Raw genomic sequence first — 15,930 nt, 5'->3', positions numbered from 1 at the left:
TGAATCCGCCAAATTCCAAATTTTTCAGAAGTGCTAAGATGCTTATCTTGTGTCAAATGCTTGTTTTGTGTAATAAATGTGCTGATATGTGCAGAAAGGTTTCATTTCAGTGGATTCAGCACCTGTTGTCCAATTTTCAACGCAACCAGCACAAATCTTAAATAATTTTTGCACATTTTTACAAAAATATCCGCTTACAGCTGCTGACACCTTGACCCGAGTTTTTACCAGTTTTTTTTTTAAATAAAAACAGGTTTTTAGTTTGTTCTAATCTAAGACAATAAAAATTGTTGATTTAATAATTAATTTCTAGCATAAAAAATCAACGAAATGCTTATTTCAATTAAATGTTTCAGATTTTCTTAAACAAAGTTGAAATAGAGTTAGTTTTTTATAATACATTTAGACATCTAAGCTTTGCAGTTCATTGCAACAATATTCAACTACTGAATTCAAAAAATTGAGACATGACTTCGTCCCACCACAAAATAATGTAATACAACAAAGGTGCCAAACATTTTTATTAGCACTCGCTGAATTTATTTTATTAATAAGTCGTCTCAATTTATCGCGCAACAAAAACTGAATTAAAATTGTGAGTGACAGCCGTAAAATTCAAATAAGAACTCAAATTAACGGAAACGTTGAATATAACTATAAGTTGATTATTGTACATGATAATTTATCAATATAATATATAATAACAAATTATCGGATGAGTAAATAAAAACTGAATAAAACTTTCAATTATTGAAGCTGAAGTTTAAAATGCTCTGGATAATGAGAAACTCTGATAATCGGATTTCCGTATCAGCTCTGTACTCGCAAAAACTTGTCAACGATCTTCGATTTCGGATTTTGTACCAATTGTACAATCAATCCATTGTTCGTTATACCCACAAATGAGACCATGGACGCTTTGAAACATCCTAGGCGAGGGTCATAATTGGCCATTATAATAGATCGTTCTTTGAATTGATTTTCGCTTGAAAAAAATCAGACTGGTTTTATCTTGACGTCAGCAGCTATTATGAATAGAACATACTATGCACGTTGATTATTGCCAACTTTTGCTAATAGCTTGAACGAGGGGTACTGAAGTAGCAGGTTTCAAAATTGTCCACATTTTGGTCAGAGCTTCATTTCAAATCAAACAGATCAAAAATATTCTAAAGTCAACTGCAATATTTGCTGAACAGCCTTTCAAATTACAGCACTTTCATTTCAGAAATTACAGCACGTTCTTCATGTTCCGAATAGACGTGATGTTGCTTTGTAAACACGATCAAGAAGCATTTGTTCATTTTTGGGGTGATAATAATCGGCTAATCCTCCACTATGACTGCAGCAATCTTCACTGCTAGAGTTACACTCACGATAATGGTACGAATAGACACCAAATCTTTCAGCGTCAATTCTCCGATAGAATTTCTCATCTTGAATTCCAAACAGCTCCTCCCTGTTGAAATGAACAGAGGGGTGTTGAGGCACAAATCGTGAGCAGCCATGTTGATATACAATTAAGCATGCATCCGAATGTATAATAGCCTTCCCTCTATGCTGGGCTGAAATTAATCAATAAATGCATTTCACTTTATTGAGAACGAGCGAGCCAACACAGGTGGAGAAGCTCTTTCAAATAGACAACTTGCACTTAAAACGACCAATTTGTTGTTTCATATCGTAAACAATGAAAAACTGAAGCTCTTATTGTCAGTATAATGAGAATTAATGTGGAAGTAAAAGAAAAGCGTCCGCGAAATCAACCAGGCCTGGACTTTTCAAATAGAGATCTCCTAGATATTTTTGCAGTCAGAAAATATAAAAGTCTCAGCAAAAAGGGATGCAAAGCTCATAAAAGTGATTAACTGCTTTTCAAACAAAGTTTGTAGCCATTATAGACTCATTAACAAAAGTAGACGTACAAATAAGGAAATAATACAAAGTAGACAGCTTGTTTTCGATGGGTATCTTCAGTAATCTTACAATTTTTGCTTTCTTCTATTTTTATACGGACAGACTGCAAATCGATAAAACTTTAAATGCTTCAAATGCATAACAATGAAAAAATTATTGACCAAGAAAATCCAGGAAAAATTTCTGACTGTTTTCTATAAGTAGAAGTAAGAGGAGCTCCACGTGAAATCTGTTCTGCATTGTGAATTCAAGAATTTCATGATTGAGATGAGGAGATTTCAAATGGATTCAACTTACATTGGCAGAAACTCCTATATGAAATTTTCTTGGTAAGTATTTTTGTCATTTTAGAGCTTAGGGAATCCATTGTTCTATCGATTTCCAATAGATCCAGATAAAATTTTAGGAAAACGAAAAACATACCCGCGAGATTGCCGGAAAATAGCCGCCGTTGATTCCAATAAGCATGATTGGGATTGAAAGAAAAGATTATATTGAAAAAAAAAATTTTTGTACAAAAACATAAGTCCGATTTATTTTGATGGCATTTCGTAGCTTAACATAACGTACTTCTGTTTTTTAGAGAGAGGCAACAGGGGCTACTATCAATACCAATAAGCATTAGAGATGGTAACTAAGACTTATAGGAACGACGTTCAAATAGCGGGCATCTAAAATTGGGCTTTATGGGTTTATCCCGTTTCTACTTCAGACTTCAATTTTTTATACTGACTCTGTTCATTTTGAATTGCTTTGCTGAGCAACTGATGTTCAAAATCACTTTTAGCAAAATGAGAGAAGAGAGAAACTAGCCTAGAGAAGTCAAAAAGATATCACGCAAAATGTTGAAAAAGTGGCAAAATGAGGTAAAGCAAAACATTTTTTTTTATTCGACGAAGCAAAAAACATAGCCGGACAAGTCCTGACGTACAATTCCAAGAATTTTTTTTGACTAAACAATAAATGAATTATAACGGACTATGAGTGAATTGGGAAAACCATTTCTAAAAGAAATCAGATAAAAAAATTAAAAAAAAAACAAAAAATCGGTGTCAAAATGCCGCATGTGAACAAAACACCACTAGCGAGAAATGAGAATTTGGTTCACACAAAAAACTAGGCCTAGAATGAGCTATTAATGGATTGGGAAAACCATTTAGAAAAAACCTGATGCAAAAAAATCGAGAAAAACAGTGAAAATCAAAGTGAAATTGCCGCATGTGAACAAAAAACCACTAGCGAGAAAGCGAATTTTTGTTCCAACACCATTTTCTCACTCTACTTTAAAAATAGAGCGAAAAAATTTCACGCCACAAAACCACTCGCTTTTTCGCTCCATTTCCTGTTCCGGCGTGACCAAAATCACTACTCCAATTTGACTTCAAAAATCATGAAAATGTGTGAACAGATCTTTAAAAAAAACATATCCGGAAGAATTCCGGAAACTACTCGAAGGAGAAAGTTGCCCATACTTATGACTTAACAATTAGAACAACTATTGTGAATACTGAACCTCCACAAATGTCATAGAAAATTTAAGGAAGCGTAGAAACGGCATTCAAAAACAAATTGAACAAAAAAACTAGAAAAACTTAATGAGTTTTCTTTTAATAGTACAAGGAAACATAAAGCCGAGTAAAGTTCGTTTGCAACTAGAGCAATGAAAATCTTGCAAAACAATGAGCAAGTCATTATAGGCTAAGAAACTTGTCTAAGATTTGAAAAAAAAGAAAAAAAAGCAAAAAATATTAAGAAAAAAGGTTTTCTCAATTTTTCTGTCAATTTTTCTAGAAAAAAAATAATTTGTATCAAGAAAACTTTTGTCAATTGGTACCTGATCATTCCTTAAGTAACAGGCTTCTATTCAAATCCCACTTAAAGCATTAAAACAAAAAAAAAACAGGCAAAAAATCATTAAATTTCGTCTGAAAATCAGCAAAACTGATCAAAAACCTCCAAATTAGCATTAAACTCAAATTAACTACTTTAATTCCTATCAAAACCAGCCTAAATATAATACCTTATCATAACCGAACCTCATAACCATCAAAAGTTGCAAAAAACTGCTTTCAAATGTCGCACGTGAACAAAAAAATTTCTCTCGCTTAGAGAAAATTTTTTCACACATCAATTTTTCGCTCTCTCAAAAACAGCGGTATGAACAAAAATCACTCTCTCTCTCTCTCTCTCTCTCTCTCTCTCTCTCTCTCTCTCTTCGCTCCGCTCTTCACTTTTGTTCAGCACCAAAAGTACTCCAATTTTTTTTCACGCGTTTCATTTCCCGCTCCATAAATCACTCCAATAAAATTGACTAAAAAAAGGACTTCTCCAATACTCCTCTTCGAGTCGTAATAAAGAGACAGCGCCCCAATACAATTCAAATTCTTTGAATTGTAAAAAAAATAGGAGCCCTATAATAGCCGGCTGAGAAGATGAGGGCGGCTATTAATCAGAATGTTACTGAAAATGTTTTCCACAGACATGGAATTGACCATGTAATTTTGCGATTTGGTTATTCTTTTGCCTTTTTTTTGCTTTTGTTACGAATTACTCTCAAACGAACTCCATGGGAGTTATGCTAGTTCTTCTGAACTTTTAGATGCAATTTTTAGTAGAACCAACATTTCGTCTAATCGTTTTTTTTTGTCAGACGATTATAATTTTCGACGACAAAAACCGGAAGAACATTCTCGGAGGTCATTAGGTCTCTCAGAGCCTTGCAGTTTACTATAGTCTCTAAATATGCAGTTGAGCGAAATTGTTTAAAGGACATGACTGATCGGCAGTTCTTAGTGTTTGACGCCCTCTCACTTAAGTCAACACAACACTCTAAAACTCTCTCGTGTGAAATCACACGATTTTTTCTCGTGTGATGAAAAATCACACGATTTTTCGTGTGAAAAATGCGTCTCGTGTGATTTCACACGAGAAAATTTTCCTCGTGTGATGAAAAATTACACGATTTTTCGTGTGAATGAATGTATGAGGAAATGAAGCAATTTTTATAGAAAATTCAGATTTTTTCCTCGTCCTTATTTCCTTTAGAACAGACTGCTGATCTATCCGTGATAATTTCATGCTACATTGGGCTCTTTTTAGTGATTAAAGCCAAAGATAATACTTTAAATTGAAAAAGTTGGGTGTAAAGTGCATTTTTTTGTCATTTAAAAAGAGAATCTGGTTATTTCAATGTACTATACGTGAAGTCAATGGTGATTTCAATGGACTAAACACCCAACAAAAACAGCCCAATAAAAAGATTTTAAAAATTCAATGGATAATGTGTTCAACGTAGATGTAGCGCACTCAAGAGTTATAGGTTCAAAAAGCTTCTTGAATAATGCAACCTTACAACGGCTAACAACGGCTAACTTTTTATCTGTGATTCATAACAAGCTGCCATTCTTGATTTGGTCTTCTTTTAACCCTTTTTCAAGGAATAGTTGTAGAGAAAACACAATGAAACGCAAAAAGTGGGGTAAAGTGGGCCACCTAAAAGATCCTCTCACAAAAACTGTTTTTATCCTTATGTATTGACTGTAGTTTGTCAGTCAAGCTGAATATTAGCAGTTAATGGCCTTTGAGCGTCATATTTATGAATAACTCTGACCGGAGCCACGACCTGACGTTTTTATTTGATAAAGAGGAATCACCTCTTTCTGATTTGACAATAGTATTTATTTTTGAGTTTCATAACCGGAAAAGCAAAAAAAGTCCTTTTAGCGTTTTGACTTGCTTCTTCTAAGTGAATTTACACAATTGTATGGATAAAAAAAATAAAATCTTTTTTTGACAAATTTTTGACAGAATTTTTACGGAGAACCTGCTACGACATAATAAACTACAAACCAGAGTGAAAAGTCGAAATAGCCACATCAGCAAATGTTGCTGTAAGATGACTTACAACGGCCGACTCTTTAGCTGTGATTCATAACGAGCTGCCATTCTTGATTTGGTCATCTTTTAACCCTTTTTCAAGGCATAGTTGTAGAGAAAACACAATGAATCGCAAAAAGTGGGGTAAAGTGGGCCACCTAAAAGATCCTCTCACAAAAACTGTTTTTATCCTTATGTGTTGACTGTAGTTTGTCAGTCAAGCTGAATATTAGCCTTTAATGGCCTTTGAGCCTTATATTTATGAATAACTCTGACCAGAGCCACGACCTGACGTTTTTATTTGATAAAGAGGAATCACTTCTTTCTGTTTTGGCAATAGTTTTTTTTTTGAGTTTCATAACCGGAAAAGCAAGGAATAAGTTCTTCTGGCGTTTTGACTTGCTTCTTCTAAGTGAAATCACACCAATGTACGGATAAATTGAATAAAATTTTTTTTGACAAGTTTTTGACAGAATTTTTACGAAGAACCTGCTAAAACATATTGAACTACAACCCAGACTGAAAAGCCGAAATAGCCACATCAGCAAATGTTGCTCTAAGATGACTTACAACGGCTAAATCTTTAGCTGTGCTTCATAACGAGCTGCCATTCTTGATTTGGTCATCTTATAACCCTTTTTCAAGGAATAGTTGTAGAGAAAACACAATGAATCGCAAAAAGTGGGGTAAAGTGTGCCACCTAAAACATCCTCTCACAAAAACTGTTTTTATCCTTATGTGTTGACTGTAGTTTGTCAGTCAAGCTGAATATGAGGAGTTATTGGCCTTTGAGCCTTATATTTATGAATAACTCTGACCGGAGCCACGACCTGACGTTTTTATTTGGTAAAGAGGAATCACTTCTTTCTGATTCAACAATAGTTTTTATTTTTGAGTTTCATAACCGGAAAAGCAAGGAAAAAGTTCTTCTGGCGTTTTGACTTGCTTCTCCTAAGTGAATTCACACAAATGTACGGATAAACGGAATAAAATCTTTTTTTTGACAAGTTTTTGACAGAATTTTTACGGAGAACCTGCTAAAACATATTGAACTACAACACAGACTGAAAAGCCGAAGTAGCCACATCAACAAATGTTGCTCTAAGATGACTTACAACGGCCGACTCTTTAGCTGTGATTCATAACGAGCTGCCATTCTTGATTTGGTCATCTTTTAACCCTTTTTCAAGGCATAGTTGTAGAGAAAACACAATGAATCGCAAAAAGTGGGGTAAAGTGGGCCACCTAAAAGATCCTCTCACAAAAACTGTTTTTATCCTTATGTGTTGACTGTAATTTGTCAGTCAAGTTGATTTTCAGCAGTTAGTGGCCTTTGAGCCTTATATTTATGAATAACTCTAACCGGAGCCACGACCTGAAGTTTTTATTTGATAAAGAGGAATCACTTCTTTCTGTTTTGACAATAGTATTTATTTTTGAGTTTCATAACCGGAAAAGCAAGGAAAAAGTTCTTCCAGCGTTTTGACTTGCTTCATCTAAGTGAATTTACACAATTGTATGGATAAATTAAATAAAATCTTTTTTTGACAAATTTTTGACAGAATTTTTACGGAGAACCTGCTACGACATAATAAACTACAAACCAGACTGAAAAGCCGAAATAGCCACATCAGCAAATGTTGCTGTAAGATGACTTACAACGGCCGACTCTTTAGCTGTGATTCATAACGAGCTGCCATTCTTGATTTGGTCATCTTTTAACCCTTTTTCAAGGCATAGTTGTAGAGAAAACACAATGAATCGCAAAAAGTGGGGTAAAGTGGGCCACCTAAAAGATCCTCTCACAAAAACTGTTTTTATCCTTATGTGTTGACTGTAGTTTGTCAGTCAAGCTGAATATTAGCCTTTAATGGCCTTTGAGCCTTATATTTATGAATAACTCTGACCAGAGCCACGACCTGACGTTTTTATTTGATAAAGAGGAATCACTTCTTTCTGTTTTGGCAATAGTTTTTTTTTTGAGTTTCATAACCGGAAAAGCAAGGAATAAGTTCTTCTGGCGTTTTGACTTGCTTCTTCTAAGTGAATTCACACCAATGTACGGATAAATTGAATAAAATTTTTTTTGACAAGTTTTTGACAGAATTTTTACGAAGAACCTGCTAAAACATATTGAACTACAACACAGACTGAAAAGCCGAAGTAGCCACATCAACAAATGTTGCTCTAAGATGACTTACAACGGCCGACTCTTTAGCTGTGATTCATAACGAGCTGCCATTCTTGATTTGGTCATCTTTTAACCCTTTTTCAAGGCATAGTTGTAGAGAAAACACAATGAATCGCAAAAAGTGGGGTAAAGTGGGCCACCTAAATGATCCTCTCACAAAAACTGTTTTTATCCTTATGTGTTGACTGTAATTTGTCAGTCAAGTTGATTTTCAGCAGTTAGTGGCCTTTGAGCCTTATATTTATGAATAACTCTAACCGGAGCCACGACCTGAAGTTTTTATTTGATAAAGAGGAATCACTTCTTTCTGTTTTGACAATAGTATTTATTTTTGAGTTTCATAACCGGAAAAGCAAGGAAAAAGTTCTTCCAGCGGTTTGACTTGCTTCATCTAAGTGAATTTACACAATTGTACGGATAAATTAAATAAAATCTTTTTTTGACAAATTTTTGACAGAATTTTTACGGAGAACCTGCTGAAACATATTGAACTACAACCCAGACTGAAAAGACGAAATAGCCACATCAACAAATGTTGCTCCAAGATGACTTACAACGGCTAACTTTTTAGCTGTGATTCATAACGAGCTGCGATTCTTGATTTGGTCATCTTTTAACCCTTTTTCAAGGCATAGTTGTAGAGAAAACACAATGAATCGCAAAAAGTGGGGTAAAGTGGGCCACCTAAAAGATCCTCTCACAAAAACTGTTTTTATCCTTATGTGTTGACTGTAATTTGTCAGTCAAGTTGATTTTTAGCAGTTAGTGGCTTTTGAGCCTTATATTTATGAATAACTCTAACCGGAGCCACGACCTGAATTTTTTATTTGATAAAGAGGAATCACTTCTTTCTGTTTTGACAATAGTATTTGTTTTTGAGTTTCATAACCGGAAAAGCAAGGAAAAAGTTTTCCCAGCGTTTTGACTTGCTTCTTTTAAGTGAATTCACACAAATGTACGGGTAAATTGATTCAAATCTTTTTTTGACAAGTTTTTGACAGAATTTTTACGGAGAACCTGCTAAAACATATTGAACTACAACCCAGACTGAAAAGCCGAAGTAGCCACATCAACAAATGTTGCTCTAAGATGACTTATAACGGCTAAATCTTTAGCTGTGAGTCATGACGAGCTGCCATTCTTGATTTGGTCATCTTTTAACCCTTTTTCAAGGCATAGTTGTAGAGAAAACACAATGAATCCCAAAAAGTGGGGTAAAGTGGGCCACCTAAAAGATCCTCTCACAAAAACTGTTTTTATCCTTATGTGTTGACTGTAATTTGTCAGTCAAGTTGATTTTCAGCAGTTAGTGGCCTTTGAGCCTTATATTTATGAATAACTCTAACCGGAGCCACGACCTGAAGTTTTTATTTGATAAAGAGGAATCACTTCTTTCTGTTTTGACAATAGTATTTATTTTTGAGTTTCATAACCGGAAAAGCAAGGAAAAAGTTCTTCCAGCGTTTTGACTTGCTTCATCTAAGTGAATTTACACAATTGTACGGATAAATTAAATAAAATCTTTTTTTGACAAATTTTTGACAGAATTTTTACGGAGAACCTGCTACGACATAATAAACTACAAACCAGACTGAAAAGCCGAAATAGCCACATCAGCAAATGTTGCTGTAAGATGACTTACAACGGCCGACTCTTTAGCTGTGATTCATAACAAGCTGCCATTCTTGATTTGGTCATCTTTTAACCCTTTTTCAAGGCATAGTTATAGAGAAAACACAATGAATCGCAAAAAGTGGGTTAAAGTGGGCCACCCAAAAGATCATCTCACAAAAACTGTTTTTATCCTTATGTGTTGACTGTAATTTGTCAGTCAAGTTGATTTTCAGCAGTTAGTGGCCTTTGAGCCTTATATTTATGAATAACTCTAACCGGAGCCACGACCTGATTTTTTTATTTGATAAAGAGGAATCACTTCTTTCTGTTTTGACAATAGTATTTGTTTTTGAGTTTCATAACCGGAAAAGCAAGGAAAAAGTTCTTCCAGCGTTTTGACTTGCTTCATCTAAGTGAATTTACACAATTGTACGGATAAATTAAATAAAATCTTTTTTTGACAAATTTTTGACAGAATTTTTACGGAGAACCTGCTACGACATAATAAACTACAAACCAGACTGAAAAGCCGAAATAGCCACATCAGCAAATGTTGCTGTAAGATGACTTACAACGGCCGACTCTTTAGCTGTGATTCATAACGAGCTGCCATTCTTGATTTGGTCATCTTTTAACCCTTTTTCAAGGCATAGTTATAGAGAAAACACAATGAATCGCAAAAAGTGGGTTAAAGTGGGCCACCCAAAAGATCATCTCACAAAAACTGTTTTTATCCTTATGTGTTGACTGTAATTTGTCAGTCAAGTTGATTTTCAGCAGTTAGTGGCCTTTGAGCCTTATATTTATGAATAACTCTAACCGGAGCCACGACCTGAATTTTTTATTTGATAAAGAGGAATCACTTCTTTCTGTTTTGACAATAGTATTTGTTTTTGAGTTTCATAACCGGAAAAGCAAGGAAAAAGTTTTCCCAGCGTTTTGACTTGCTTCATCTTAGTCAATTCACGCAAATGTACGGATAAATTGAATAAAATCTTTTTTTGACAAGTTTTTGACAGAATTTTTACGGAGAACCTGCTGAAACATATTGAACTACAACCTAGACTGAAAAGACGAAATAGCCACATCAACAAATGTTGCTCTAAGAGGACTTACAACGGCTAAATCTTTAGCTGTGAGTCATGACGAGCTGCCATTCTTGATTTGATCATCTTTTAACCCTTTTTCAAGGCATAGTTGTAGAGAAAACACAATGAATCCCAAAAAGTGGGGTAAAGTGGGCCACCTAAAAGATCCTCTCACAAAAACTGTTTTTATCCTTATGTGTTGACTGTAATTTGTCAGTCAAGTTGATTTTCAGCAGTTAGTGGCCTTTGAGCCTTATATTTATGAATAACTCTAACCGGAGCCACGACCTGAAGTTTTTATTTGATAAAGAGGAATCACTTCTTTCTGTTTTGACAATAGTATTTATTTTTGAGTTTCATAACCGGAAAAGCAAGGAAAAAGTTCTTTCAGCGTTTTGACTTGCTTCATCTTAGTCAATTCACGCAAATGTACGGATAAATTGAATAAAATCTTTTTTTGACAAGTTTTTGACAGAATTTTTACGGAGAACCTGCTGAAACATATTGAACTACAACCTAGACTGAAAAGACGAAATAGCCACATCAACAAATGTTGCTCTAAGATGACTTACAACGGCTAACTTTTTAGCTGTGATTCATAACGAGCTGCGATTCTTGATTTGGTCATCTTTTAACCCTTTTTCAAGGCATAGTTGTAGAGAAAACACAATGAATCGCAAAAAGTGGGGTAAAGTGGGCCACCTAAAAGATCCTCTCACAAAAACTGTTTTTATCCTTATGTGTTGACTGTAATTTGTCAGTCAAGTTGATTTTCAGCAGTTAGTGGCTTTTGATCCTTATATTTATGAATAACTCTAACCGGAGCCACGACCTGAAGTTTTTATTTGATAAAGAGGAATCACTTCTTTCTGTTTTGACAATAGTATTTGTTTTTGAGTTTCATAACCGGAAAAGCAAGGAAAAAGTTCTTCTAACGTTTTGACTTGCTTCTCCTAAGTGAATTTACACAAATATACGGATAAATTGATTAAAATCTTTTTTTTGACAAGTTTTTGACAGAATTTTTACGGAGAACCTGCTAAAACATATTGAACTACAACACAGACTGAAAAGCCGAAGTAGCCACATCAACAAATGTTGCTCTAAGATGACTTACAACGGCTGACTCTTTAGCTGTGATTCATAACGAGCTGCCCTTTTTGATTTGGACATCTTTTAACCCTTTTTCAAGGCATAGTTATAGAGAAAACACAATGAATCGCAAAAAGTGGGTTAAAGTGGGCCACCCAAAAGATCATCTCACAAAAACTGTTTTTATCCTTACGTGTTGACTGTAGTTTTTTTCCCTCGGCAGTGCACTAAACTTGCGTCCAGAAACACTCGGCAAGTGATGTTTCAAGCCGCTTTGCGCATTTTTATCAAGAACTCGGGCTTTGCTTATAGCGAAAAAATGGGGTACGTTTAAGTGCTTTGCTGATTTCTCAAAAACTACTGTACCAAATTTAACGCGCATAGGCGCGTTTTGTTGCTACTGAAACTTTCTTGATTGCTGTTGTTAGTTGTATTTCTGAATCAATACCTGCAAAAAGTTATCTATGTCCAAACTTTGAGAAAAATTGCAATTTTTGGTCATTTGGGGTCAATTTTGGTCATTATTGAATTTCTCATTCAAATTTTGACCAAAACGAGTGATAAATGGCTTAATCTGTTGCTGTTAAGACGTTCTTTTCTGAAATGGCTAGTCACATTCCTGAAAATTTTCTTTAGAACACTAATTTAATGATGAATGCCGAAAATTAAAATCCTTTCTCAAATTTTATGGTTGAGTGTTGTTTTGAGCAATTGAACGTCGTCGTGCATTGACGATATTGTACCTATGATACATTTTAGTCTGTATCAGACCCTTTTGCCTTTGATGAGTAGTAATTACGCTCACACGCCCTTGTCTAGAAGTTATTCAAGGACAAAATTGCGAAAAGTAGCAGTTTTAGGTCATCTTGGTGTCCATCCAAGTTTTGGTACGCCACAATACCCGAGTAACCATACATATATGGGTTCGTTAGTTTCCTCAGATAGTGGGGAGTGTCCCCATATATATATTTCATATGGTTTTATTGAGTTGAGAAGGTCAACTTTTGCCCTGTATGCGCCGAACCTCGATTTTGGCCAATCTCTTCTCAATTTTCATGGCTGAGTGGTGTTTTGCGCAATTGAACAAGTTTTGGGCGTGCGTTTTGTGTTTTCTAGACACCATTTAAGTTGTTCAAGCTAATGAAATCAAATAATGGGGTCAATTCAACAATTTTTCTTTTTTCACGATTTCATCAAATTTCTGTTGATGTTGTTTGTGGCAAAACACCCAAAACATCATAACCTTCATGGTGAGGTGGGAATTTTTTTCCCACCTCACCATGAAGGTTTGCCGTAACCTAGAACGTGGATGTGGACCAGAATTACACCCACAAATACGCCGGGAACGCTCTTTCACGTTGTTTTGCGTCGGATCCGGAGATCTTGGGCTTCGATTTTAGCCCAAAAAATGGGGTACAGATCAGTATTTTGTTAATATCTCCTAAAGTACTGGACCAAATTAAACGGGAGTGGTCGCATTTTGTTAGCACTGAACCCCTCTTGCTTGCAGTATTTGGTTGGTTTCCCAAATCGGCCTAATCAAAAAGTTATTAATGTTCAAAGTTGAAATAGTCCGAATTTTCGGGCTATCATGGGTGACCCAATTTTCGGTACCACAAAACAGTGGATTTAAGGTACATATTATAGTGTTTTAGAATCCTCAGATAGTGGGGAGTAATTCCCTGTATAAATCATAGGGTGTTTTCTGGAGTCTCGATGGTCAATTTTAGCTCTGCAGCTCATTTCTTCTTCCATTTTGGGGTCCTGGTACGACGCCTTGTTTTTGAAGTATCTCCTCGTAGAGTGCACCGATTTTGGATTTTTTTGCATATTTGAACGTGTCATGAGCAGAGCTTTCAGACTATATATATTACTTATAGCGTTTTCCTTACCAGTTTGGAAATATTGACCGGTACAGGGACAGTCAGTTTTGGCCATATTGGAGAGAAGACCCACCTGCCGAGCCGATAAAAACTTGGTCAAAAACGTTGTGGAACGTTGAAATATGGCTGGGTAGATCCCCTGTGATATGGCAAAGGTTGTCACAAAATTTGGTTGTTATAACCAAACTCCTTGGTTATGAGTTTTAGCTCTGAAGGTGAGGTACCTCTGCTCCATGGTCAATTGGTACGGTACCTTATTTTTGCTATAACTTCTTGAAGAATGCACCGATTGGGTTCATTTTTTAATATGATGCGTATCTCAAGCAGTGCTTCAAACTGTGCTAAGGGCGTTTTTTTTTGTTCAGCCGTTTTTGAGAAATTGGCCAGGAAAGTTGACCCCAGTTGGAACTCCTGTGTAGAGAAACACCACCTTGAGTACGATATTAAACCTTGTTGTGGATTCAATCCACAGTGAAATTTAGTGTGTTAGTTTCCTCCGTTAGTGTGGAGTCTCTCCATGTATATTTTATAGTTGGTTATAACGAGGCTCTTGGTTATAGTACAGAAACAGTACAGAAACAGGACCCGAAATGGGTCATTTTGGTCATCTGGTACGGTACGTTTATATTGAAATATCTCCTCGTAGAGTGAACCGATTTTTGATTTGTTTGTTGATTTGAACTCAGCTTGAGCCGTACTTGAATCCCTGTAAATAGCGTTTTGTTTCTTTCAGCCGTTTTCGAGAAATTGGCCAAGACACATACGGTCATTTTGACCTTTTAGTGACTGGTACGTTTCACGTTTCTACATGTGAAATGTTGAAAATTGATGCTTTGACTGCACGAATAGGCTCGTTGAACTCCATTTGTAATGGGGAGTCTCCCCATATATATTTTGTATGGGGTTTTCCAAGATCTAGGGGGTCAATTTTCACTCTGCAAATGACCCCCCCAACACTCTGATTTGGTGCTCATAATGTGGTAATTCACTTGTGAAAGTGAGTAAAATTGACAAATTGTGTCAATAGGACTGGTTTCAGAGATCCTCTGTATGCCACTTTTGCATGCCACGTCACGTATCTGATTATAATTATAGTTTGAGTGTTGGTGAATTACTATTTACTACTATTATTCTAAGGTGAGGGCGTTTCGCCCACATGAGGTGCACACCCCCCCTGCCCCGTAGTTGACGCCTCTGGCACCCCCCCCCCCCCGCTTTGGTTTTGTTTGTGCACCTCATTGTGTCTTTGTTCTCAATGTTTAATATATGTGTCCATGAATTTTGTCTAACGTGTTCTTTAGAGCGGATAAAATATGGTTGAACTGCTTTTTGCTTTTGAGCGGAAAGTGTACAGCTAGCTGGGAGAGTGCACCACTCGGCTTTGTTGAGTGGAGGTCATGCATGATTTCATGCATGACTTCCATTCACCCAATCCTAGTAGTGTTCTCTCTCACCTAGTAGCTACACTTACCGGGCAAAAGCAAACTGCAAGGATACCCGGAAGTGCCTACCTAACTGCGCGGGTTGTCGCAGAGCTCCCACAAATGTGGCGAGCCTTAAGATAGGCGTAAAAGTGTATTTGAAATGTTGGTTCGTTTTTGTCTTTAGCTGAAAACCTGCTATTTCAGTTCTCAATGGAAAGACCTGCCCCAATTAGTTTCAAACTGAATGGCCCTAAGAAGAAAATTAAAAGTGTGCTCTTCGTAGGTGACTCTCATATCGCAAAAATGGAGAAGGAAGCTCATGAGGGTTGCAAGTTTGAGTTTGTTGGCATTGGAGGTGCACAGGCACACGATTGGAAATTGAATTTTGGGAACGTAATTCAACGCTCGAAAGCGGAGGTCGTTGTGATCCAAATGGGAGGAAACGATGTTAGTCAGCACCCAAAAAAATTTGTTTGCGATAAACTGCCCATTGGTCAAACAGCGCAACATCTCTGTGCCCTAATGCGTTTCTGCCGACAGGAGGGCAAGGAAGCATACGTAGTGAAGGTTGTCAGTAGACAAAATTGTAGTTCGCATGCTGAAGCGATAAGCATGCTGAATAAGAGACTTAAAGATCAAAGAAAGCACTATTTTGTCACGCACGATGTGGATTCTGACGAAAACTTTGCTAGCGATCAGGTCCACTTGACGAAAGCTGGATACGCTGAACTTTTATCCGTCGTTGATAACTTTATTGGCGACATGTATTACTTTTGATGTTTTGTTCTTTTGTATGTTGGTAATAATTGTTTTTCGTTGGGGCCACAATAGTGACCCAGCGTAGA

At 36.2% G+C, this 15,930-nt stretch overlaps 1 protein-coding gene across 3 annotated transcripts in view; it reads right to left on the bottom strand.

Moving 5' to 3' along the window:
- Positions 1–576: 576 nt before the first annotated feature.
- The window catches only part of LOC142348399 (uncharacterized), a 106,392-nt gene continuing 91,038 nt past the window's right edge, over positions 577–15,930 (bottom strand). For all 3 annotated transcript variants that reach the window (XM_075399738.1, XM_075399739.1, XM_075399740.1), the window contains exon 10: positions 577–1,565. In XM_075399738.1, coding sequence (XP_075255853.1) covers positions 1,246–1,565 — 320 coding nt within the window. In that variant the 3' untranslated portion in view covers positions 577–1,245. The remainder of the gene's footprint in view (positions 1,566–15,930) is intronic.

The sequence above is a fragment of the Convolutriloba macropyga genome, chromosome 10, assembly GCF_964194025.1.
Source record: "Convolutriloba macropyga chromosome 10, txConMacr16.3, whole genome shotgun sequence".
Classification (NCBI taxonomy): Eukaryota; Metazoa; Xenacoelomorpha; order Acoela; family Convolutidae; genus Convolutriloba; species Convolutriloba macropyga.
The sequence above is the reverse complement of the archived record's forward strand: the minus strand, read 5'-3'. Positions and strand labels throughout refer to the sequence as shown.